Below are 23845 nucleotides of genomic sequence, written 5' to 3' on the forward strand. Positions count from 1 at the left end.
AATTGTTGTCAGGTTGTCAGACAGAATCAGTAGAGCACAAATATAGTAAGTCCTGTCCTCCTTTCTCTCTCTCTTGTCTCTGCCTGTGATCTCCAGTGGTGAGTTCAGGCGCTGTGGGAGAGGAGAAATCCTTGTTCCTGCTTAATCAAACTATACACAAGGCAGCTAGTTAGACTAAACAGCATTGCTTCACACAGGGAAAACAGGTGCTCTGTATGTCATGCTATCTGGGACCAATTTACCAAAAAACATTCCTTGTATGTGCAAATATACTTCTGTATTTATCAAATTACTAATGTTTCTGGTCCAAAGGGGAAAACAAAGAGGATGGTGGAAAATGTAAGAGGAACAGAAGACAGAGAAAGGAAGAGTGAAGGTGAGTCATAGAGTGAGTGAGAGGGAACGAGTGATGCAGACAAAAAAGGAAAAAAGATGGACAGGATGTATGAATGAATGAGAGAGGATAAGAGGAAGGAGAAAGAGAAAGTGACAGTTATGGATGCAAAAAAGACAAGAGAGGAAAGAATTTGAGAGGAGCTGCTGTTCTCCTGCTGAACGCCTGATTCACTGACAGCAGCATCCCACCAAATGTCCTCATCTAGGTGGGAAGCCAATTATAGGAGAGAGAGAAAAACACTGTGATTTCCCCTTCTTGCTCTTTTTAAGACCTTTTCGTGGTTTTCCAGGCAAATCCCCCACTGAGGAGAGCGCCCGGCCTGCCAGGGTGCAGCTTTATTTCGTTTGGATCAAAAATACCTCTGCTTCCAAAGCCTCCCTCTCCTTTACTATTCTTTCTTCCTCTTTTTTTTACATCTGCCACCTTCCTGTGGTTTTCCTTGCTGTGCAAACTTTTGCGGATTTTTTTATGACCTTTTTGTATTATTTCCCTAAGTAAACCATTTGTTCGGGGCCATGTGTTGTGCAAAAAACATTGATCAGATGGATTCATTTCTCCACACTTTGAAGAAACTTTTAGCTTTTTCTTGTGCTTTTGAGCAGCTAAAATCTCAAAGAAGAATAGGAAAAAGTAAGACCTGCTTCGAAATTAGCTTATAATTGTATTCATATAGCACTTTAAACAGAAGAAAGCTTACAAGAAGAATTTAAACGTATAACACAGAATAAAACAGTAAAATAAGGCGCACACAAAAATAAAAACAAAAACTGATTTTTTTTAATCTTTGGGATTAGGATCCGTTTCTGGAGTTTTCAGTGTTTCAAGTGTGATTACTATCGAAGAAACATGCATCAGCTTTTCCATTTATGAGTGATGGGCATTATATTGTTGTTGAATAGTCGGAATAACTTATAGCAGACTAAAGTTACCATGCAGTCATCAGCAGCATTCTCCATTATCCTCATTTACTGGGACGCTGTGTTTCTCATGTGGCTTTCATATCTTTATCGGCCTTGCTTACTCTGCATGTGTCTTGTTAGTCTCAATGACTGTCATCAGTGTTTGGTCAGCTGGATAACTCATTACCTCAGTTCATTTTATATCTAATCTGCTGTGTTGTTCCTCTTTTCTGAACTGCTGGTGGCTCTGTTGTTTATGCACTTTTTCTGACTGAAAGTCCTGTTTTGGAAAGTTTTTTTCCTTTTCTTCACACTCTAAGACAAGTTTGCTACTTAGTGATGCATCATTACCACTAACACTGGGGTTTCACAAAGACATGTGTGTGTTTGAGTATGTTTTTATGGTGGGAAGGTTAGTAGCTTCAAAAGTATGTGCGAAGACCATGTAGGATCAGAGTTGAGGTAAGAGCCATGTCTAATGCCCTAAATCCAGAAGGAAACAAAGGAGGTGAGAGGGAGCTTAAGACTCTGAGATAACGCTACTTTATCTTAAGTCCTGCTCTGAAGATGTCAAAGTTCAGAAACACTCTCACACATGAATCACATACAAAATACACCACACAAGCTCAGCCAACAGCTGTCAGTATGTTAATCAATCATCCAAGAAAGTCAATCAGTCAGTCGGGAAATGAGTCAGTCAGTTAGATGTTCAATCATCAGGATATCATTCACCCTGTAAGCAGACTCTGTGTCTCCCATCTCAGGGAGCTCAGTGTTATTTTGGAGATTTAACTGCTGAAACTTTACACATCCCCATGTCTCAGAGGGACAATGACACCAGAGATGCTCCCCCGTGTCCTCATCCCACCCCCATCCCAGGACACCTTGGTCTGAAGGGGTGGAATTAACGGGACACAAGTGTTTCTTGTCATACTACTACTACTTTCCCTAAAGTGGTCAGACATGATAATTTTTGACAAGGACAAAGACAGGATCAGTTTCTCAACTCTAACCTCGCTGACCTTCTCTGGTTAGCACACAACTCTAATTGTCAAAGTTCTGTAATTACGGCCACTTCAGAACAAAACTTAGCATGTACGAAACTTGTTGTTTATTTCACTTGACCTGACCTCAACCCCAGATTTAATACTCAGGCTACTAGACGGAGGCCTGGCTTCTGTCTCTGCAGAGCAAAACAGAGTCCAACAAGAAAGAGAGAAGCTGTAGAGTGGAGATGGAGTCCAGGCCATGAGTCAGGTCTCATTAATGAAAACTTTAAATGTTTCTGGGTGACACACAGGGCAACTGTGGGAGTTTGTGCTTGGACTTGGTGCTTGGGAGGGAATCTACAGTACGCCCTGTTATAGACCAGTTTCAGAGGTTCCATAAATATTAACAAGGTCTTCCACCTCATCCTTTTTCTGACCAAAAAACTAAGAAAAACAAAAGAAACATGCTGAACTTTTGTTTGGCAGGATGTTCAAATTATGTTATAAACATACACTGTGGCATTACCTTCAAAACCACTGGTATCCAGCCTACGGGCATTTTGTGACATGCCTTTATGTCCGAGACAGAATATGATTACAAGGCTTGTATAACGAGCAAAGACGTTTAGCTTTTAAGTGAAGAGGGAACAACTGCTGTTTATGGATCAGCAAACAAATAGCTAACCTTCAACAACCCCTTTTAGGAAGTCATACAGATTGCATAAAACACAAAGCAAAGTCTAAAGCTGTGGCCCACCAACTCAACCCAGCAAAGACATACATTGTGGTTCAGTTAGGGAAACAAGCAAATCCCAACTGTGCAGTTCAACAACTAAAACCAGCGAAGATATGAACTCACATAAGAGTCGGGAACAATGTTCACTCACTAAAAGCAACCAAGTACAAATTTGAAGCTCATGTGGTCTTTATAAACTCATGGCTTCATATTTCTGGGTCTGACAGCAAAATGTTAATGAATTGAATCTCTTTGGCTATAGAACAATAAATGAATGAAGAAGACTAACAGTCGACAGCAATGCTAGCAGCTATGTGAGGCTGGTACTAGCTAGTTAAATGCTAACGTCAACAATGTTTAGCATGCTAACATGCTTGTAGTTTAATCGTGATACAAGAAAGTAGGAATTGTGATATCAATTGTGGTATTAAGGTAAAATATATCAGTTTCTCTTTTACAAAGAAAATGAAACACGCGCATTGTTGTGCACAATTTATACCCTCCCTCAGTCAGTATTTTATTGACCTAATAAATAATTTAACAAACAAAAAGGAGAAATATATTTTGTAGATTAGCCATATTTGTCTTCAATCTCATTTCATTAAGAAAAATTCTCATATTGTGAACCCAGTATTGTGAATTGTATCAAATCTTAAGTTGATCATTACATCCCCACTTATTATCACTAAATACAGATGCGCAAATGGGAATATCATTAGTTGTCCAATGTCCAATGTCCAAATTTCACTCAAAACCACAAATATCGATCACATGGTGGAGCAACAGGAACAATCAGGGAATCACCAAAGTCAGTAGATTTCGTCTCCTGGGGGTCATGAATGTCTGTACAAAATGTCAAGGCAATCCAACCAGTAAGTTTTGGACTGTCTGATGGATGACAGACAGATAGACATTGTCATCCCGATGTTGCTAAAAGTTAGATGCAAGTTGCAGCATTGTTTGCACACAAAAAATTTGTGGGGAAAAAAAACAACATTTCAGAATTTGCCATTTTTAATTATAGGAACTTTTGTTTGGTACACTTTGTTAGGGGTGACACACCATCTGGGAGTGAAGATGAGAAAACCACTTTTGTTGCAGAGAAAGTTGGATTATTCTGCTTGAATTGTGGTTTGTTCTGCCTTGGCTTGTAATAATAGATATGAACTGGATGACTTTATGTGGAAAAGTTGCAAACATTCTTTCAAACTGGCCATTTATTTATTAAAAGGATGGGGTAAAATAAAGAAGATCTCGGGCATAAAGGAGTGATTAGTTAATTTTGTGTTAATTGGAGAAATCTAAAGAGATTTAAAAACACACAGCCACATAAATAGAAACTAACTTTCATCCAAATTCACCAGGAAACAGGGAAGAAAAACAACTTGGACAGAACAATACTTTAATATAATGGATTTTCAAGATACATGTGTGTCATTTTAAAGGGTGGAAATCACAAGAATATCTCGTCCAAACTGTATTTTGGCAACAGAAAGAGGAAACAGAATGCACAGTATATCTGATGTGGACATAATCCACCTATAAGACGCATGCCAGATGTAAAGAAGACTTCCTGCCTCCTGACCAACAGTTAGCACGCAATCACATGTTCACAGAGGCAAACCCTGCATGAGTAGTTCAATGAGTTAAGACAGAAAATGGTTGTGGTTGAAATCTAAGTTGACTAAACCTCACATTATTAAAGCTTGCATTATGTCCTTGATCAGTGGAGTGCTTTTGTCCAGTAGATACAATAGGCTCAAAAGATCAGGAACAGAACCATGTTAAACCACAGTGAAGAGTGGTAATAGTCTAGTGATGCTGAAGACGTAGTCAGATCAAGCACAGCTGTATTTGTGTATATGTGTGGAAACTGAGTGAGTGAGTACCTCATCTATAGTGAATCTGAAAGCAAAAATGTGTGGAAGGGGCCAACAGTGTAATGATATCAGAGACCCCTGCAAAGAAGCTTCAGAGGCATAAATTCAGCCAAAATGACCAAATCCTGTGTGACTCAGCCTTGAGATATTCCTGGAGGCAAAGTCAAGAAACACTCATTGTAAGCATTCCTTTTTTTTCTAACCCTGATATTTTTCTCCCATACAGCCTGAGTTGGACTGTTTTCATCCCTCTACACGCTATTGTACTGTGGGGATGTGTGGTGGAGGACAGCAAGAAAAAGAAAGTTAAATAAGACAAGTGGGAATAATATGGACACATGATCCTAATTCAATAACTGACATTATAAAATCTAGACTATGTAACTTTTGCAGAACTGCGGCCACTTTGCTATAATGTATGTAACAGTTATGGAATAATGAATAATGTAGGGTAACAGTAGCACAAGTAGAGAAGGGTTACAAAGTGTGCAAATGTATTTCTGTTATATAGCAATATCTATCTTAAAGGCAGAGGAAAAGTCTGCATTTGTAGCTTAATAGGTGTTAATTATGTATGTTCTCATACATTCTCTGTAACATTGTTTCTTTACCTACATTTTATTTTATTATCAGATTTGGAGGGTTTCAAACCTGTTTGGCTCTGTTTCGCTATCGGGACAAACTGGTTCAAATAAGGAACACTGCTCTGCCTGGGTGTCTTCTCTGATGTGATTGACTATCATTGGTTCAATTGTAGTTGACAGACGTGTTGGACGGTGCAGGACTTAATGTAGACATGGATGACTTTTTATTTATTCCAGCTGACAAAGAAAAGTTGGAAACAATTTTGTAAAATTCAAACAATTTTTTTCTGTCAACTACAGAACATTGGCTAACTATCTTAGCTTGGCGGTGGTGAAATACTGAACACTTGAGATACTGCTAATCTCAGTGAGTGCTGCTGTTCCGTGACTTGTTCAAGTGCTGGAAACCAACATGCTTGTTCTGATGTAAATGATACTCTTCAGCTCCAGCCATTTCTCATTTCTGTTTGTCCAACAATATAAAACACATGCATATTCTGTGCAAAAGTGAACTCCCTCAAAACACTAGTAGAAATTTTTAATAAACTGATGATACAATAAGAGAAGAAGATCAGTGCTTATGAACTTATAGGATACTATGGAATACAAAACTATAATGATCCCACTGGGAGGGATAGATCATGGCAGCAACAAAAGTAGCATAAAGTATGGAAACAATAAAAAACAATCATGTCTCCATGACATCTATCATCATCCCTTTCTTAATCTGAGTAAGAGCCTGAGCTCTCAAACTGTAGCGTGATATTATATGGGTGTTATCTACTGCAGTAATGAGCCCTGCAGGGTGTTTAACCCAGAACAACATGCCAATCAAGTGAATAGATGGTTTATAGTTCAGTGGAGCCCATCAGTCCTGTCAGAGTTGGACTCCACAGCTGAGAGTGTTTAGAGAAAGCGGGTTCAGAAAGCAGCAGAAAACTAAATCTCATCATCATAAACCTGCTGTAACAGCCAGCACAGACAATACAGAAACAATTCATACAGACTCATACATAAACATGCAGGCTCACACACAACACTCAGATCTTGGTACGAACCATGTATATTTGGCTTGGCACAGCTGAAATCTGACCTCCAGCGAAGACAGAATAAGAACAGAACAATAGAGATGTAGAAATCGATCTGATTCACCCTCATCGCTGTGAAAACCACAGTGGAGGAGCAGGAGACCTGCGGCCAGCAAGGTCTTTGTTTAGACGGTTAGAGCAGCAAGGGTTTACTTCTGCACAACACCGCAAAACCCTCTGAGACAGAGACATTTACATTTTAGGCGTTTAGCAAACAGTCTTATCTACAGCAAGGCACACTGAGTGCAGCAGAGGAAGACGAGGCTGAGAAGATTGTCAACACTAAAAGCAACCAAGTGCAAGAAGCGGAAAGAGTCAGAGCCATAATGCACTGTTGTCCAAACAAATTTAATAAAAGATAGTTTCTATTTAGACAAATAAATCATCTTAAGAAATTGTTCAATATTTCTTAAATATTATTGTTAGACTGTTTTTAAACATCAAAGGATCCTTTTCATAAAACTCCTGCCGCATGTTAAGTGCCACCGTAATTTAAGTACCATAAGTACCATAATTTGCTTCACTGTTTTGATAGAAACTAAGCCCACTTTCTTTGGGAAGGTGTGAATTTTTCCAAATGGTTCAAGTGTCATTTTCAATCAAAACTCTATAAATGTTACTTTTTCCCAGATTATTTGAACATGAGAGAATAGTGCCAGGTGAAGAAATAAGAGAAGAAAAGCAGAAACTATTGGAAAATGTCAAGCCTGTAAGGATGATGTGGGTAGAGGTTAGACTGACCAGGTCTGGGTCAAATACAGTTTAAAAACTTCAATTGTCCAATCATATTTTGGCATACCGTAACGGCAGACCTGTCAAACTTGGGATTTCTCCATGTATAATAAAAACAATATGCCTCTCCAAAACCACCAGAGCTAAAGTGTAAGAAATTGATTAAACAGCGTCCTTAAATAAAACGTAATTGTTAGCACGTCCAGCTAACTACCTTATTACTGTACCTACGGTTGTAACCAAACAGTACTTCCAAGGCTAAGTAGTACATCATTAACTAACTACAGTCCCAGTTCAGGACCAGCACTGTGATAGTGCTTTGACTGTATGGACACAAGCTATAGATGAGTTCACAGTTGATGGTTGCCAACAAGAAATGAGAAGCCTGCTATTGTCTATTCCAGTACCCATTGTTTCAAAAGTTAGGCCACTAAGAATTTGAAACTGCTTATATGCCTTGCAGTGTACAGCTGGACAGGCAAAGCAACATTCAGTGGAGTAGGGCTTACAGACAGTTTCAGTAAACCGCTTTTGTGAAAATGGCCTCAGTAGTAAAGAACAATCGAGACATCCATCGAGTCAAACTACAACTTAAATTTTCAGTCTGTCTGAAAAGATGGAAATATGTAGTGGCTGCTTCCTCAGCCCTGTCTGGACAACATACTGCTCTCATTGAAACTGAACTGAAAGTAATATTTATGTACAGACACAATGGATAAATCTAGTCGCCCCCGAAATTATTTGCTAAATCAATTTGATCCAGGTCTGTGCTGAACTGCCTTGAGAAATAGGGGAAGGAAAGTACAACCTCATCTAATCCACCTCCTCCAGCACCACACATTTCTTGTAGAGCCAGAAATTAAACATGACGCAGAGCCTGTTACAGTCTAACCTTGACAGTAAACAGATCAGATGGTCTGGCCTCACACCAGACCTGGTGCCTCATTTATTAAAACATCTTCTTACGCCAACAACCAAATCCAAGCCTGAGTTTGGCTTCAGAAGAAAGTTATCTAAATGTCAAAATGAGTGATTGTCATTGATTTTCTCCTGTTGTGTACGATGTATCATGAGCAAAGAGTCTTACAACCTGTCATAACGTCTGCATTGAATTCATTTATTTCTAGTGCTGTCAGTTAAACGCGTCATTAACGGCGTTAACACAAACCCATTTTCACGGCATCAATTTTTTTATCGCGAGATTAACTTTCTTTTTGGCCTAGCACACTTTGTAGTTTTTTTCACATGCTGTTGCAACAACTAGTAACGTTAGAAAAACTACAACACCACACCGGATCTAGCTAGACCGGAAACAAAACAACAGGCACACTGCACACACTTGTTTAAGAGTAGTAGAAGTTACATTTTGAGTGGATGGCGAGCGCAAGACGCCGAAATGGATGCCAATAATATTCTGAATGGAAAGTTTACTTTTAAAAAGTTGCCAAATGGTTCCATTGACAAGACCAAAGTGATCTTTGTGTTTTGTCGTTGTGAACTGAGCTATCATCGCAGCACGTCCAGTCTGAAATACCACTTGATGGCCAAACACACAGCTGATGTGAATTCCCCCCCCCCACCGTCAAAGCCAGGCGACAATGGATGATTTTTCAATAAAAACATTTGCACAAAGCAAGCCAATCCGCTTTTCCATGTTGATAAGAGCATTAAAAATGTCATTAAAATGAAATTAAAAAATAATGGGACAAAAAGAAATCAAGGGACATTTAGAATAGATAAAAATGTGCGATTAATTGTGATTAATTGTGGGTTAACTATGACATTAATGCAATTAATCGCGATTAAATATCTTAATTGTTTGACAGCACTATTTATTTCCCTTCAATCTATATGTTTCAGGATGCTCATACGATATGATATGAAAGGATATTTTCATAGATTAGACCCCTGGAGATGGTATGTAATAGAGAAAGAAGAGCAAGAAAGAAACTAATTTCATCAAGAAATATTTAATACCTTTCAAAACCTGCCACATATCACCCTCTTTGTTGCCTTTTTGTAGTATATAAATGACAAAAAACACTACTCTATTCACTGAGGATTCAATAGTTAAACCAAATTTGGTGTTGGTAATCACTCTAAGGAGTCTGTAGTCCCTGGCTTCCTCTAATAAAAATAACTAATCCCATCCTCTCCTGTCAGACTACTTCTACATTTTAGGTTATGATGCAGGCCTGACTCCCTCAGGGGGGATGCCTTCCCTAAATGTTTTAGCTCTGGACTCAAGCTTTGAGAGAGAAAGTTCAAGTTCAGATTCTGTTGTACTGTCACAGAGCCAGGCTGGTGGAATTCACTTCAGTGCAGAAGAAAATTGCAGCTCAGTGTTAAGTAAAAATGGCTCATCTTGACTTGTTACAGATCGCCTCCAGATTATTATTAAGACATATAGAAATGGTTTAAATGGTCAAAAATGCTTCGAACAATAATCTGTGTTTGATATGATTTTGTTGTTGTTGTTGTTGCAAAAAAGTAATTACCACATGGAAATCCTTAAAAAGTGAATCTACTCTTTCTACCTCATTAAGAATTTCATAATCTCTGAATATTCAAATTACGTTAATTTCTAAAGTGTTCCTGCTGGACACAAGATGTCTCCTACTTCACTGCAAAGTCCCTTCTCAGTGGATGTGTCTGGTGGCTTCAAGTTCCTACATCACACTGTACAAGTTGCATACTGGATCAGGATTGGTGATACTAAAAATGTCACAAATCATGCTAGTAGGCCCTGCCCCTTAAAATCTGATTTTCAGTGAGCACAGAGAAACTTTCTACTTTCAGCAGATGAATGTGAAAACATCCTACTAGTGTCAAACTCTGCACATACATCATTATGCACAGTGAAGATCAAACATCACACTAAAGGAACAAGAAGAAAAACTGATGTTTGAGTGGAGGGGGACTTTAAAGGGATTGACAGCATCTTCAGTGAAGATCATCATTCAGTCCCTGAGTGATGATCTTCAGGAAATGGTTATTTTTCTCTCCCAAGTGGATATATAGTTTCCAAAAGGGGATGTACTATGTGGAGTTCTGGAAATGACACGGCGGGGTGGTTTAGTGGTTACAGTAACCGTTCCATAGCCCCAGAAAGTTTTAACCCTGCCTACAGACATCAGCAGCCGCATGGGCTGTCAAAGTGTCCTTGAGCAAAACACTGTTCTGGGAAAGACAGACAGCTGAATACCAAAATATAAATGTATAATGTACTGTAAGTCTCTATTGTTTCACTCAGTGGCTCAGGTTTAATAGATCTGAGGTGAACTAGTGGATTCATCAGCTGCGAGCCAATAAAGGACACTTGAGACTCTTACCTGAAACAAGTGCTGTTCTTCCCCCCAGCTCTGACACAGGGATACTCCACGGTCAAGATCTTATTATCTGGACACTCCGTTCTGAGAAGATAAAGACACATAGACACAAATGTGATTGACTGGCACTTTTTACACTGTTTCCCAGAAGTTATATATACACATTCATATAACAAGGGGAGAGAGAGATTGAGAAGGACATGCAAGAAAGATCCGAGGCTGGACGTAAACAGGGGATGTTGCGGTTCATGGTCGACACCTTAACCCATTGGCCACCAGGCCTTCCCCAGATTCATAGTTTTAAACAGTTACCATCTGGTAGCTGCAGTGTATAAAGGGGTTAAACCTCAACAGTGCTTTGACACGAATGGCTACGTACATGGCATTACACTAGAGCCCGACCGATACTGGAGTTTTGAGGCCAATACAACATTACTATTTCAGAGGTAAAAAAAAATCAGAAAACAATATATCAACCATTGGTCTTTTTTTAACAGAAACACATCAGAGCTGCAACAATCAGTCAATGAATCAGGCAGTCCATGGAAAAACTGTTTTGATAAATGACTGATAGTTTCTTGCATCTTCTTTTTTCTTTTTTCAAAGATGCCAAACATTTTGTTTTTCTAAATTGAACATCATAAAATTAGTGTGGGTTTTATACAGTTTGTTTTGATGACTTCATCTTGGCCTCTGCAAACACGTCAACAAGCAAAATAATCTCCAGATTAATCAATATGAATACAATCAAGAAAAATAAACTGAGTGAAACATTTTACAGTCAAAACATGCCAGTGCTCTCTGTGGAACAAAGACACAAGTTAATAAATGAAACCAAACACATTTTTGGCACTTCAGCACTGTGTTATTTATTGGCTGACAAATGTGAGGATATATCTGCGATAAACTAAAACTGCCCGATATATTGGCCAGGCTGATTTATTGGTGTATCTTTTATAAGCTTAACTTTACAGCCAGGGGCAATATCACATTGTAGTCATACACAGTATACTTGGTTTCAACTAGGCATTAACACAGCTACTGTATGTGTTTATAGAAAGTTTAAATCACGGTAGTAGATGTTTGTATCCCATTTTAACAGATTCTGATGAGTTTGCAGAACCTTCAAAGCATAAATCTGAGGATATGTTTCCTAATACTTTTAGACAAGGTGGAGAGCATATACATAAAAAAAAAAAAAAAAAAACACTGTTGGCTTATCTGGGGTTTAACCTGCTGCTTAGTGGTTCCCTCCTCCCCGCAGAATATTGGGTACATGTGCTCCACTCACATCCTCTCCTCACCTCCTGACCCACTGTCTCCGGGCACCTTAATAGCATCTGTCATGTTATGTCTGAGCACAAGTAACATTTGGTTCTCCTCACCGCGACCGATTCCGACCATTTGGAGTTTCCCCTTTGCCTTTTGCATTTCCTTGAAAATCACATTAGATTAGACGCTCTACGGCGGTTCATCCAAGGGTCTCCTCTTTGACAGCCTGCTGAAGAAACCAATAAAACACAGACTAAACTGTATTATGGTTTTTGCATGGTGTAATAATCTGACAGTAGAGTATTTGTTTTGAGTTTAAATTAAATTCCGAAACAAACTAAAGTGATTGGACAGTGGAGTGGATGTTGCCAAGTCGTTTACAGAGCTTTAGTCTCGCATTAATATTAAAAATCACTGTAGCTCATCAATAAAGTGTTATTCAGACGCTGTTCAGGTTGAAAAACTTCGTGGAGTGTTGCGTCATAATGAAAACATCCCTGATTAAGCTAATCGATGGGGTTGACATCAGCACGCTGCCGTTCATTCACAGAAAATCAAGATATGTTTAGGATCCTCTAACCAGGTCCATGAGACTCACCTCGAGGTGTCCACTGCAAGCGTCGTCCTGATAGAGCTGGCACCAGATTCACACAGGAAAACAACACAGATAGCGCCAAATGGTAAGAGAGTCGCACCATAAAGTTGACCCATGTCCCCTCTGCGCTCCGGGACAGATGATCTGTTCAAGTGAAACAGCAAAACGCCAATGTTATCATCTGTCAGATACCCGCGCGGGTAGTAGTATCAAAATATCAGAAATCCTTGTCAAGTATCCCGCAGAGGTGACGCACATGGAGCCTGTGGGATAGTAAGTGCTGCGCTGTGCGTCCGGAGCCCCGTCTCAACTTTACGCACTGAGGCAGAGACCCCTTGGAGAGCTACTGAAGGGTTTACAGCCCAGTGTGCTCTCACTAATCCCTCTGGATTTACATTCCTGCCTTTAAAGAAGAGACTTCATGTAACAGAGTATACAACTGCACAGCCCATTGGTAGTGATGACACATAGCATAATACTTCTTCTACTACTACTGCTACTACTACCAATAATAATAATAGTTAAATAATCCCACAATTACCCAAAGCTAATACTGCGGCTATTTTAAAAATAATTGAGTAATTGTGTTTCACAACATCAGGGTGGCATTGGGGGCAAAAGGATGTGCTGACTAATGACAAATGCACAGGATGCCAGAAAGACTCTGTGGATAACTGAACAATTTTACCTGTAAGGCACATTCAGTGAAGCACACAAAGCATTTTACTTAATACACTGACAACAACAAACAAAGACAAAACTACAAACGGAATGAAAAACATCAAGAACATTTGAGAGTGAAATAAAAACATACATACAATTGGCCAAGATAATAAAAAGAAAACACATGCATTTTTGGCTTTAATGTAAAAATATATTTAATTGTTGAGGCAAGTCCCAGATAAGTTCCAAATATGTGCAGCAGAGCAGCTAAAATAGGTTTCACCATGTTTGGATTTAATTTTGGGAACAACCAGACCAGTCCTAGCTTTAGTGTGTCCATGCTCTAGCAGAGGATCCAAGATGCATTTTGATACCAAACCACTTAGTGATTTAGATTTAGCAGTTATTCAAAATTAGTTCTTTGACAGACTAGAACTCAGGGCAGAGATTGGACAATTGGTTCGATGTGGTCTTTGTTAGGAAGCTGAATAAGCTGGGAGCAGTTTTAGAAAGAATAGAGAAAAACTTATTTCAAGTATTCTAGTAATGAAAACAATGATTAACTCTTCTAAATCTTATTTGACAGTTGTTTACATTTAGATCTGATTCCATTACAATTCAGTGACAGAGAGTTAAGGTGAGGTTTTATCCATTTTTACTGTATGTGCATAAGGCGATCTGAGACAATACTGATTTAATGATACAGACATATAAATGTGAGTGTCATCTGCATATTTATGATGTGGAAATTCATTTTCTTTGTTGATATTTTGTGGAAACAGCAATCAGCAGGTTCCAAGCAGCCTCAGGGCCACCGTGCAATTTATTTCTTATGTCCCAACTGCACTGCATATGTGAGGAAGATTGGAACAATTTGTCTCTGATCTTTGCAAAATGTAGAAAAGAGCGGTCTGTTTGTTATAGCAAATATAACAAAAAAGAAATATATATATCTGGCCTCGGATGCGACAAACTCAGTGTTGGGGCCACTTGTTGGCAAAATACTATTGCAAGCACAAGATCCAGGATAGGATCCTTTTGGCTAGTTTGATTGTTTCATAATGCAAGTCCTTGCAAAAGTTTCAAAATAAACAAGATAAAACTTATGAAAACATACTCATCTGTCAACTTTGGTTTGGGAAATAGGGAATGAGGTGGAGGGAGGAGGATTTTAAAAAGAAGAAAGGAAAAGGGATTAAAAAATAACCTCCATGAAGAGGTCAGTTTTCTGTGCATAATAATTTCCTGCTCATTATTCATGTTTTTTTCAAACTTGCAATCACAGCCTGATTACTTGAAGTTGGTCACGCTCTTTTAAAGTTTGACTGCACATAGTGCTATCTGATTAACCCAGCACACAGAGTTTGTGTTTTCACATTACTATGATGAATTGCAATATGCACATTAACATCTAGAATCAAGGACCTTAATGAACTCATGCAAGCCCTGTTAACTGTACATTTTAATTTATTTTTATTTGCACTGAAAGAATATTCTTAATTTCTTTCACAAGTCTTTTGTATTGCTGTTAAATGCAAATCTCTTTATCTGTAAAGCAGAGCCTGAGTAATTGAATGAAACCAGAGTCAAACTGTATAGTATTGCTCAACATTGTGTGCTTACAGAACCTGATAAGAAAAAATAACTATAGTAATCCTACAATACATTTTGGTGGCATATTATCACTAGTGCAATATGTGAATAAAACACTGTAGGGCATCACGTTATCCCTGGATGTGATATAAATGCAGTTGCAGTGAGTTTTATTAAGGGTGACTTTGCCAGTTTCACTATTTGAGGTTTTGTGGGCGGTTTCTCATGATTAAAGAAAAAATAAAAGGTTATCCAATTGTTGTGAGAGTGAGATCTGACCAATAGTCACCTCAGTGGAGAGCACGGTGCAGTGGCCAGTGGACAGTCAGGCGATGTTAGGTAACTCTGTACTCAGTGGTCTCTTACACCGTCTATTCCCACTGGTGCATGGGGTTCTTGGCCACCGTTCAATAGAAACAGCTGGTTTTATTCACCACAAATGAATCATGTTAGAAATACACATGCACTCACTTACACACATGCTGTATACATGCATGAACACAGTAACTGGGTCTAGCACATCAAATTAAACTGCACAGTCTCCTCTGGCTCCATTCCCTACAGAATCAAATAAATTCATAAAATATATAAAGCAACATTATTAAAGAACCGCAGCAAAAGGCGGCTGTTGAAATGTCAGTCTCTGCTTCATAATTACGACCACACAGGCCATGGTTTCTCTTTTCCCACGAAGGAGAGTCTCCTTTCTCGGTTTACTTTGGTTGTGGTTTTTATTTGGTGTTTGTCTATCTGCATATAAGCAGGCTGGAAGAAATGTGTTTTTCATTGAGGGCTGGGGCTACAATCTGCATCGTTACCAACTTCTTGTCATTCATGGATAAAACTGCCTTACTGTGAAACACATAAAAAGCAAAGACATTCATCCATAACTTCCCAGAAGTGTTAGAGGGGAGTTTGAACTTGTGGCATAAAATGGGCAAAGCTTGTTTGATCATCACATTTAGCCACTGTGAATGTGGTGCATTTACCACTGACTACATAGCATGGCTTTAAATGTATCATTGAATGATTATGTTTACATGCACATCAATCAACTAATTACTACTAATCAGCTAACGTAATAACTCAATTTCCCAGTACTACACTGTTTATACTGATCTGATGAAGGTATACATGTACGCCAGTTACTGAAACACTGAGCAGAAATGTGGAAGTCTAAATGCACTTATCCTGATTGGGACCTTAATTAGGATGATACTGTTGAAATAAAGCCATTTTCTAGAGTATTCCTCCAAACATGTTCTTACACAATGTTCTTTACACAGCCTTAGCGTGATGACTTACTGAGTGCGGCAGAAAAAAACAAGCAAATTGCTTTGCAATGCATTTTAGTATTCCAGGCTGCACCACACTGACCAGTGGTGCGAAAAAAGAAAAAGGGGGGTCAAAAGTGGAAGTATTTGATGAGTGTAAAGTTTGCTTCATGAGTCCAAAAAAACGTTAGATTGGAGTTTAAGGAAAGACAAAGAGATTCAGCAATGGTACAGGTAGTTTTGTCTCTGTAAATACTGTTTAGCACAAAGTCATATAAATTGTTAGAGAAAGTCTTGGTTGTTTTCTATAATGTCTGCTGATGAGCAGGCTACTCAATGCAATTTGTTTCTTCACCGTCAGACGACAAACTTTTAATGATTAGGAAAAGTGCCAATTTGGTGTGTATACCTAAAGGCAAAAACAACAAAAATCAGTTCAGACCAGTTTATACTACCTGAATTACAGACAAATGTCTAGGAAAGTGTGCCCTAAATGGAAATAAGATCTCACCTGTTTAGCTGTTAAAAATCAACCAACAGACATGCTGAACTGTTTCGATTAAAGCCTGCCAGTCCTTCATAAATGCACTGATACCAGCAAGGCATTCGAAAGAGCCTCCCTCAGATCACGTTTTTGAGATATAATCTTAGACTTTGAAGTACCTTCATTGGAGAACTTTATTAGTTTTAAGCAACAGCATACCTTAACTGGACTCAAATGACATCAGGAGTACTTCAAGGATGTGTGTTGTCTCCATTCTTATTTTTGCCATAGATTAACCTTAAGACCACAGTCCTTCACGATACCATCTTTGCTGGGTATGCGAAAGACATTAGACTCTCTAGAGGCCTTGTTTCCTAACTCTCTTCTTTCAGACAAGCCCATGCAAGTGGAGGTTCATCATCTGAACATGTGAAAGGGTATGACCCTGAATGGCAGGAGGAGGTAGTAGTTACAAATTCCTTGGGCTAGAAACATGTTGTTGTATCTGGGTGAAGAGGCCAAGTTTATGGCTCCAATTACTCTTTCTTACTAGAAAAAAGTCACATGGTGAAGAGGCATCAAAGCTCCTTCATCAGTTTAGAGTACAGTGGATGACCTACTGCTTGTTTTGGAGCAAGTTTAGATAATCATATAGTGTACTGCTCCAAAGGAACGATGCTCCACACACTTCAGTCTTTGACCTTTGACTTTGATAAGCTTGAAGTATGATGTCTCTCTCCTTTTTAAAAGTTGTATGGTTTTAGTCTTACATATGTGTAGGGTAGACTTACAATGCAATGTACATTACATACACTACAACCATCACTTCTTTCGAATTTTGTGCTGTTTTATGAGTCGTTTACCCTCTAATAAAGTAAGAAAAAAGTCTTATACACTGCAAACATTACACATTGTTAAGAGATATAACACCAAATATACAGTGAAACACCTGCATAACAAAACTGAAATAAAGACATCTTTGTAATCTAACACACCAAAGTAAAAGCTTATCACTAATTCTATTTCTTCATAATGTTTTTTTTCCCTTACAGTCCAACATTATATGCACACTGGACAAGTAACATTTTCCAGTCTCTATTTTGGCAAAATATTAAAATCTCCCTTGCCTGATAAACGTAACACAAGTATCATGACCTCATGTCACAGAGCAGCACAGAGATAACTTATTTTTACTCAGAAGACAAATGGATCTCTGTTACCTCTCTTCATCAGTGTGATTTATTCATAATTGTAGTCTCCCACTGCCATTAGTAACACTCCCACCGAACACTGCTTGTCAATAAAATACTGACAAGGTGATGTATGAAGCAAACCTGGCTTGGTTTTCATGTCTTCCAGTTGAATTCATTGCTGCAGTTCTGTTTTTGTTGTAGCTGTGTTGCTTGGAAACTGGGGGAGTATCAGAAATACAAGTGTTGCATGCCTCTCTTATCGTAGTAAACACCTGACTGTTCAAGTCAAAATAACACAGATGTGATCCATCAGTGTCAGAGATGATCATGTGAGGAAAACCTCTTTTGTAAAACAACTTAAATTGCACAACTCAATCGTTTTGGTGTCAGTTTGTCTTTAGCAATGACAAAAGTTAATAAATTGACATTTGGCTGACCTTTGGACATATGCTTTAGCTTGGTTTTTTGTTTCTTTCCTTCATCATTTCTGACCATTTGTTGCTTGTATTACTATAGACAGCAATGGATTTAGCAGAGCCTGTTCTTTACAACCATACACAGCTCCTTCAAAATTTCTTTATTAGGTCTCCTTGTTACATTTCGGCAGGAGTTGAGGTGAAGGTGTCGTGTAGAACATGCAACGTTCTCACACTGACATTGACCCTGGGCCTTTGCCCCACTGGGACAAGGTATGAACTTGTTAAAACACAGCAGCATCACCTCTTATTGTTTCATGAAATTCAAACTGGGAAAAGTAGATTTCTTTCCCTCTTATAAAAAGCTCTAGAGATGTGGAGTAGCCAATGGAAAATTATTTCTTGGTTTACTTTACAAGGTTCTGTCCTCCCACCTCTACATCTGACTTGAGCTTGAGAACCAGGGCTCTTTTGGAAGATGTTATTTTGAATATTTCCACGGCAGGTTAGCTGTGTTGAATAATGCAGTATATGAAATACTGTATATCTTGTAGATTAAAGTTGGGGTTATCAAAAGGCGAGTTTCCGGGTAACATTATAGTGAGATGTGCTGCACATGGGATAAAAAACAAGCTGGAATGACTGAGACCTCATGAGGAGATCAACATGAAAAGTTGTTTTTGTGCCTTAAAACAGTCAAAATGATGAGTGGTAAATTCTTAATATCCCAGCTAGCTCAGAGTGCACAGTTACAGTACTGTAGGTATTATCTATTCAAATGGTCAGAGGCCTGGATGTTAATAAGGTGTTAGATAGTTTTGCACAGAAAAATGATGAGGAAGAAATGATCGTGTGTGGCTTATCAATATTTATTTTCCTGTACTGGGTGAAAAATAATGTGTCATATATTTTAATGGTAAAAAAGTTCATTCATTCTAATGCTAATACTATCCGGAGGGGGCACTTATACAGCAGGAATTTCATGCTAATGTTAACTCCGGTAACTTTTTTCAGTGGAAATGTTACTTGTGCAAAGGGGCATTTTTAACCTGTTTTGCCTGTTGGTGATCTGGGATAAACATAAGTAATTTGTCACTACCTGCAAGATTTAAGTATCATCGATTTGGTGTTAGTACTAGATGGCATTTCTTACAGACATTTTTTGTGTCATGTTACTTGAGCATATAGCATGTAGTAATTTTAGTTGCTTCATTTCTAAATAGTGAAAATGTTTCTATACTGCATAAAGATATTATGACATAGTGGTAACTTGTTTTATACCTTCCTGCTTAGCACGCTTCCTTGGTTGTTTGTATATTCAAAGTAAAATATAATCCTAGAAAAAAATATTTATGAATTACTCACAGAAATTATACAAATTCACTGTGCTACACTAAACTCATTTTCACATTTCACATTTCCATAGGTTTTGTTCAGTTTACACCATTTCTCCTGTGTTTTGTCCCCTTTGAATTCTGTCACTATTGCTGTACCCACACAAGCTTATATGATTTATAGTTTGTAGGAGTCTTTGAGAGGGTTTCTTTTGCTCTCACAGGTGCAACCAGCAGTCAGCAGCTGAAAACACAGACTCTCACAAGCAAGTCCGGCTTTGACATGACTCAGACCTCAACACATGTCTCCCGTACGGCACTGCAGCCATGTGCTGAACTCAACTGTGATGGATTTGGCTTGGCTCGGCGGATGATGACGTGATAAAGTAGCCTACATAAGGATAAAGAACAACAACAGAAAGGAAGATTCTAATCCAAGCCTGAGCATTGTGTTATCACAGGTGAGATGCTACTAGACATTGGGCTGTGATGTAATGGTGTGCAAAAAAGTTGCAGTGTTGGATTTTACTGAATCAGTTCATTCAAATAATTGCTGCTCTTCTTATGTGTTGTTTACAGCCTTTTAGAGAATGATCAATATCAATATCAAAAACAGCATCAAACAGGAGCTGTGCCTTGTTACCGGGACAAAAGTATCATTAGATTGTTGCAACATGGAACTTTTCTCTTGGAACAACACTGCTGCATCAGCTAACTGTACGAGCTGCTGCCAGCTTGCCACCAGATAGCGGTCCTATCAGCTGACTGTGGACTGCGAGGTTGACATACTAGGGGAGGTTTGTTTACACATTTAGCATAGAAGCTTTGGACTGCCATGGACAAACCAAACACAGGCTGTAGCCTTTTGCATTTTTTCACAGCCACCATTTCTCCTACACACTTGGTTGAGCCAAGGAGTGTCAGTTGGTTGCAATCTGCAACTTCACCACTAGATGCCTCTAAATCCTACACACTGGTCCTACACATATATGCCTTGCCTGAATAGACAACTAAAAAGCAGTTACCTGCAGAAACTCAAATTAATGCAGTATTATAGGTAAAACATGTCCCAATGTTCCAAGAGAATTTTCCATGAGGTGCATTGCAGATCAGAAACACCACAGCAGTGACATATCACTAAAGTCAGAAAGCAAGGAACTAAAAGATTACGACTTTAATTTACAGAGAGAAACATGACAGAAGGTTACCAAAGAGCTTCAAGTTGTAGATAAAACTTAGAGGTATGGAGGTGAACCACCTGTAGCAAATGTTGCAATAGCACAAACACTCCCTGATGCCAAGGCTCGCACTATTATTTCTTCCTTTGAAATTGGGAGGGAATTTATCTTTTCCTTACTATAAAAATTGGTGTCCCATGTGTGACCTTCATCAGTCATGCCAGGGGTGCTTACTGTAAGTAAGCGTTTATACTGGCTCCCTGAAGGGGTGTGTTTTGATAAATGAAAAGCTGTGCAAACTGATTCAGGTGGGTTAACCTTCAGCTACATCTTAATCAGGCCAGAGGGAAATCCCGTTGCAGTCACACCGTGGCCCAGCCAGGCGGAGAGAGCTCACACTTTGTGTGTGTTCAGTGATCGGTTTAATGGGGTAGAAACGGTGGCTATGTCTGGAATGCCTGCCAACACGGCCATGACCTCCTCGGACGGAAGGGATTACAAGTTGTGGGAGAGGACGAAGCATCTTTTTTCACACACTGGGCAGATCCTGCGGTCAGACCTGCAGATCAGCAACATCACAGGGCCAAAAAGAAAAGGGTCTCTGACTTATAGGTGCTGGCCTCTACACTTTTTATGCACATGCAGGCATACAAGGTTTACAAAGACCCCCTGACAAACTGAAGTTTGACTGACCCACAATACAAATATTGTATATTAGGGGGAGGGAGTGACGTGTTTAGTTCCTTGCTTTAGGATCTCTATAATGTAGTCCTACTTCACAGGAAAGGTTAAATACCTGATTCCAGCACTAGATGTCTTTGACCAAATGTAATACACTACATTTGGTCACAGATTTTTGAAAGACTTTGAAAGATTTTTTTGTATGATTGCAGTGAATTTCCAGCATGCATTGTCACAGTGGGAATCAGAGCCCTATGCCTGGCAGTGATCTACCACTTCAGCTAAATGGGACCACATGCAGACAAAAGTCAGATATATGACAGTGAAAAAGTGTGTGTAGTTGGAACTCTATTCCCCGAACTGACTTTAATTTACATCCTGCCAGCATGAAGTGGGGAACTAAGTGGGGGAAATGTGTAAATCTCCTCAGTGATACTGCAAATTAACTTGCTCTGAAAAGATAATGTGAAACCCTCGTCATGAATCAGGCAGCACAGTCAGGCTGCACCATACCTAGCACAGCTGTGTGGCCTGGGAAAAACATTCCTGCATGCAGTAAGTCACTAACAGAGATGGTGGTAGAACACACACAAGGAAACGACTCGATTATTCATCATTATGTTCACACTCAAGGGAAATATTTTATGTCTTAACTGACTTTGGAGGTGATTTTGCCCCAAAGGGAACAAAGACAGGGCAACTAATGGGGCCAATTTTTCTCTCAATAATGGCACATACAGAGCCAAAGTGAAGGTCTGCTCACTGTCCACTTAGCGGCAGACTTCCCAAGTTAATCGGTATGCTTTAATTAAATGGACAATGTGCTTCCAAGGAACCTAGAGTTAATCAGATCAGCTGGATGAATAACGATGACAGGCAATTCTAATTAGAGCTGCACACTAAATCTTATTGCCTATATGTGAGGTCTTGCTACCACACAGTGTTAGCATGTGTTCTGTATGTGTGTGTGGGTGTGTTAGACAAACAAGGTGAAATATTGCAAGGGCTGTAAAACTGCAAAAAGAAAAAAAACTGGCACAAAATCAATTATAGAAAGCTGCACAATGTATGTGCCCACCAGGGACCACCTCAACGTTAAAATCCTTAAAAAGGCATTGATTCCTTTTACCTCATTAAAAAAATCTAGACACTAATGTTTTCCGGCTGGAGACAAGATGTCTCCTGCTTTAATTTCTACATCACACTGTACAAGTTGCATACTGGATCAGGATGGTCTTCCAAACTATTTGTGATGTCACAAATCATGCTCATAGGACCCACACCTTAAAATCTGATATTCAATGAGCACAGAGAAACCACTTTCCACTTTCAGCAGATTAATGTGAAAACATCCATCTAGTGTCAAACTCTGCACATATATCATCCAATGAAGATCAAACTTTACACTATATGAACAAGAAGAACTTTTTTCTGATGGCGCATTGGTCAGACACAAGATATTGTATTATAACAACATTATAACAATGTCATTTTTAGCACTAACACACAAATGCACACACAAATGCACACAGACCAGGAAAAGGACACTCAAACTGAAGTCCTTACCAACTAGTTTAACCTTATTCATTGAAGAGTCTAATCACATATTGCAGAACTTCAGTTTGGAAATGACAGTTCAAATTAACATTTTCTATCCCTAAACATATAGACATCAGTTGAAACTGCCTCTCTAATCACAACATGGAGGCTGTTAAATAGGGATTTACAACCCACGTTAAAATCAACACAGGTTTCCTGGTTACCACAAGACTTAGCATGACAACCACTTTCTTGTTTTTAAAGCAACACAAGCTCTGTTTATGAGGAACTATAAGTATGACTGGAACACGTCTTTGGCCAATCAAACTCTTTGCTTGAAACTACCTGTTGTTTTACAGTTTCCTTTTACCCGCTTTGCTAAAAGAATATACCTGCTGAAAATATAAGACAGACCTGCAGTGTTCCCATGGTCACTGACCTAAATAAAAAGCCGTCTTCCATAATTTCCTTTATGAGGACGACTAGGCACTTGTCCCTGCAGACTTACAGGTCAAACCCCGGAGACCTGACATGGGCACTGAGGGCCTGACTAAGATATGTGAGATGCAATATAAACAAATACCGAACAAATTGGACTTCAGGCAACAAATAAATTCTGCAGTCTTTAACAAAGCAGGCTTTATTCTTCAGAGCAGGCGGTTTGAAAATGGGTGGGAAGTGGTGATTTTAAAACTGTAAAGGTACGAGTAAGCAGGAGCAGATGGGGACAGCGAGCAAACTTCTTGTGGTAAAGCCTTCAAATTGCTCTGTGTAAATGTTTGGTTTTATTATTCAGTTGTCTTTACTGTTGCCTGTAAATTTGTGAAGGTCGTCATCACGGTAAAACACAGAACGTGAATACCAAGGACGTTGTGTCATTAACAAACAATGATTTGAGCAAGCGGGATGGATTAAAAGCATTCAGTCCCATTTATCAAAACCATCTGATGATGAAGGACGGTCGCTGCAATGCAGTGAGTGCAAAAGAG

At 39.0% G+C, this 23845-nt stretch overlaps 1 protein-coding gene across 2 annotated transcripts in view; it reads right to left on the bottom strand.

The window, feature by feature from the left end:
- The window catches only part of LOC127352101 (collagen and calcium-binding EGF domain-containing protein 1), a 36688-nt gene extending 18934 nt beyond the window's left edge, over positions 1 to 17754 (bottom strand). The window contains exons 1-3 of one of the 2 annotated variants that reach the window (XM_051380252.1): positions 17736 to 17754; positions 12505 to 12645; positions 10638 to 10718 (exon numbers count right to left, since the gene is read on the bottom strand). In XM_051380252.1, coding sequence (XP_051236212.1) covers positions 10638 to 10718; positions 12505 to 12617 — 194 coding nt within the window. In that variant the 5' untranslated portion in view covers positions 12618 to 12645; positions 17736 to 17754. Of the gene's footprint in view, positions 1 to 10637; positions 10719 to 12504; positions 12646 to 12757; positions 12920 to 17735 lie in introns of those variants that run through there. The other variant, XM_051380251.1, reaches the window with a different exon arrangement.
- Positions 17755 to 23845: the final 6091 nt, after the last annotated feature.

This window comes from Dicentrarchus labrax, unplaced genomic scaffold (assembly GCF_905237075.1).
Source record: "Dicentrarchus labrax unplaced genomic scaffold, dlabrax2021, whole genome shotgun sequence".
NCBI classification, from domain to species: domain Eukaryota; kingdom Metazoa; phylum Chordata; class Actinopteri; family Moronidae; genus Dicentrarchus; species Dicentrarchus labrax.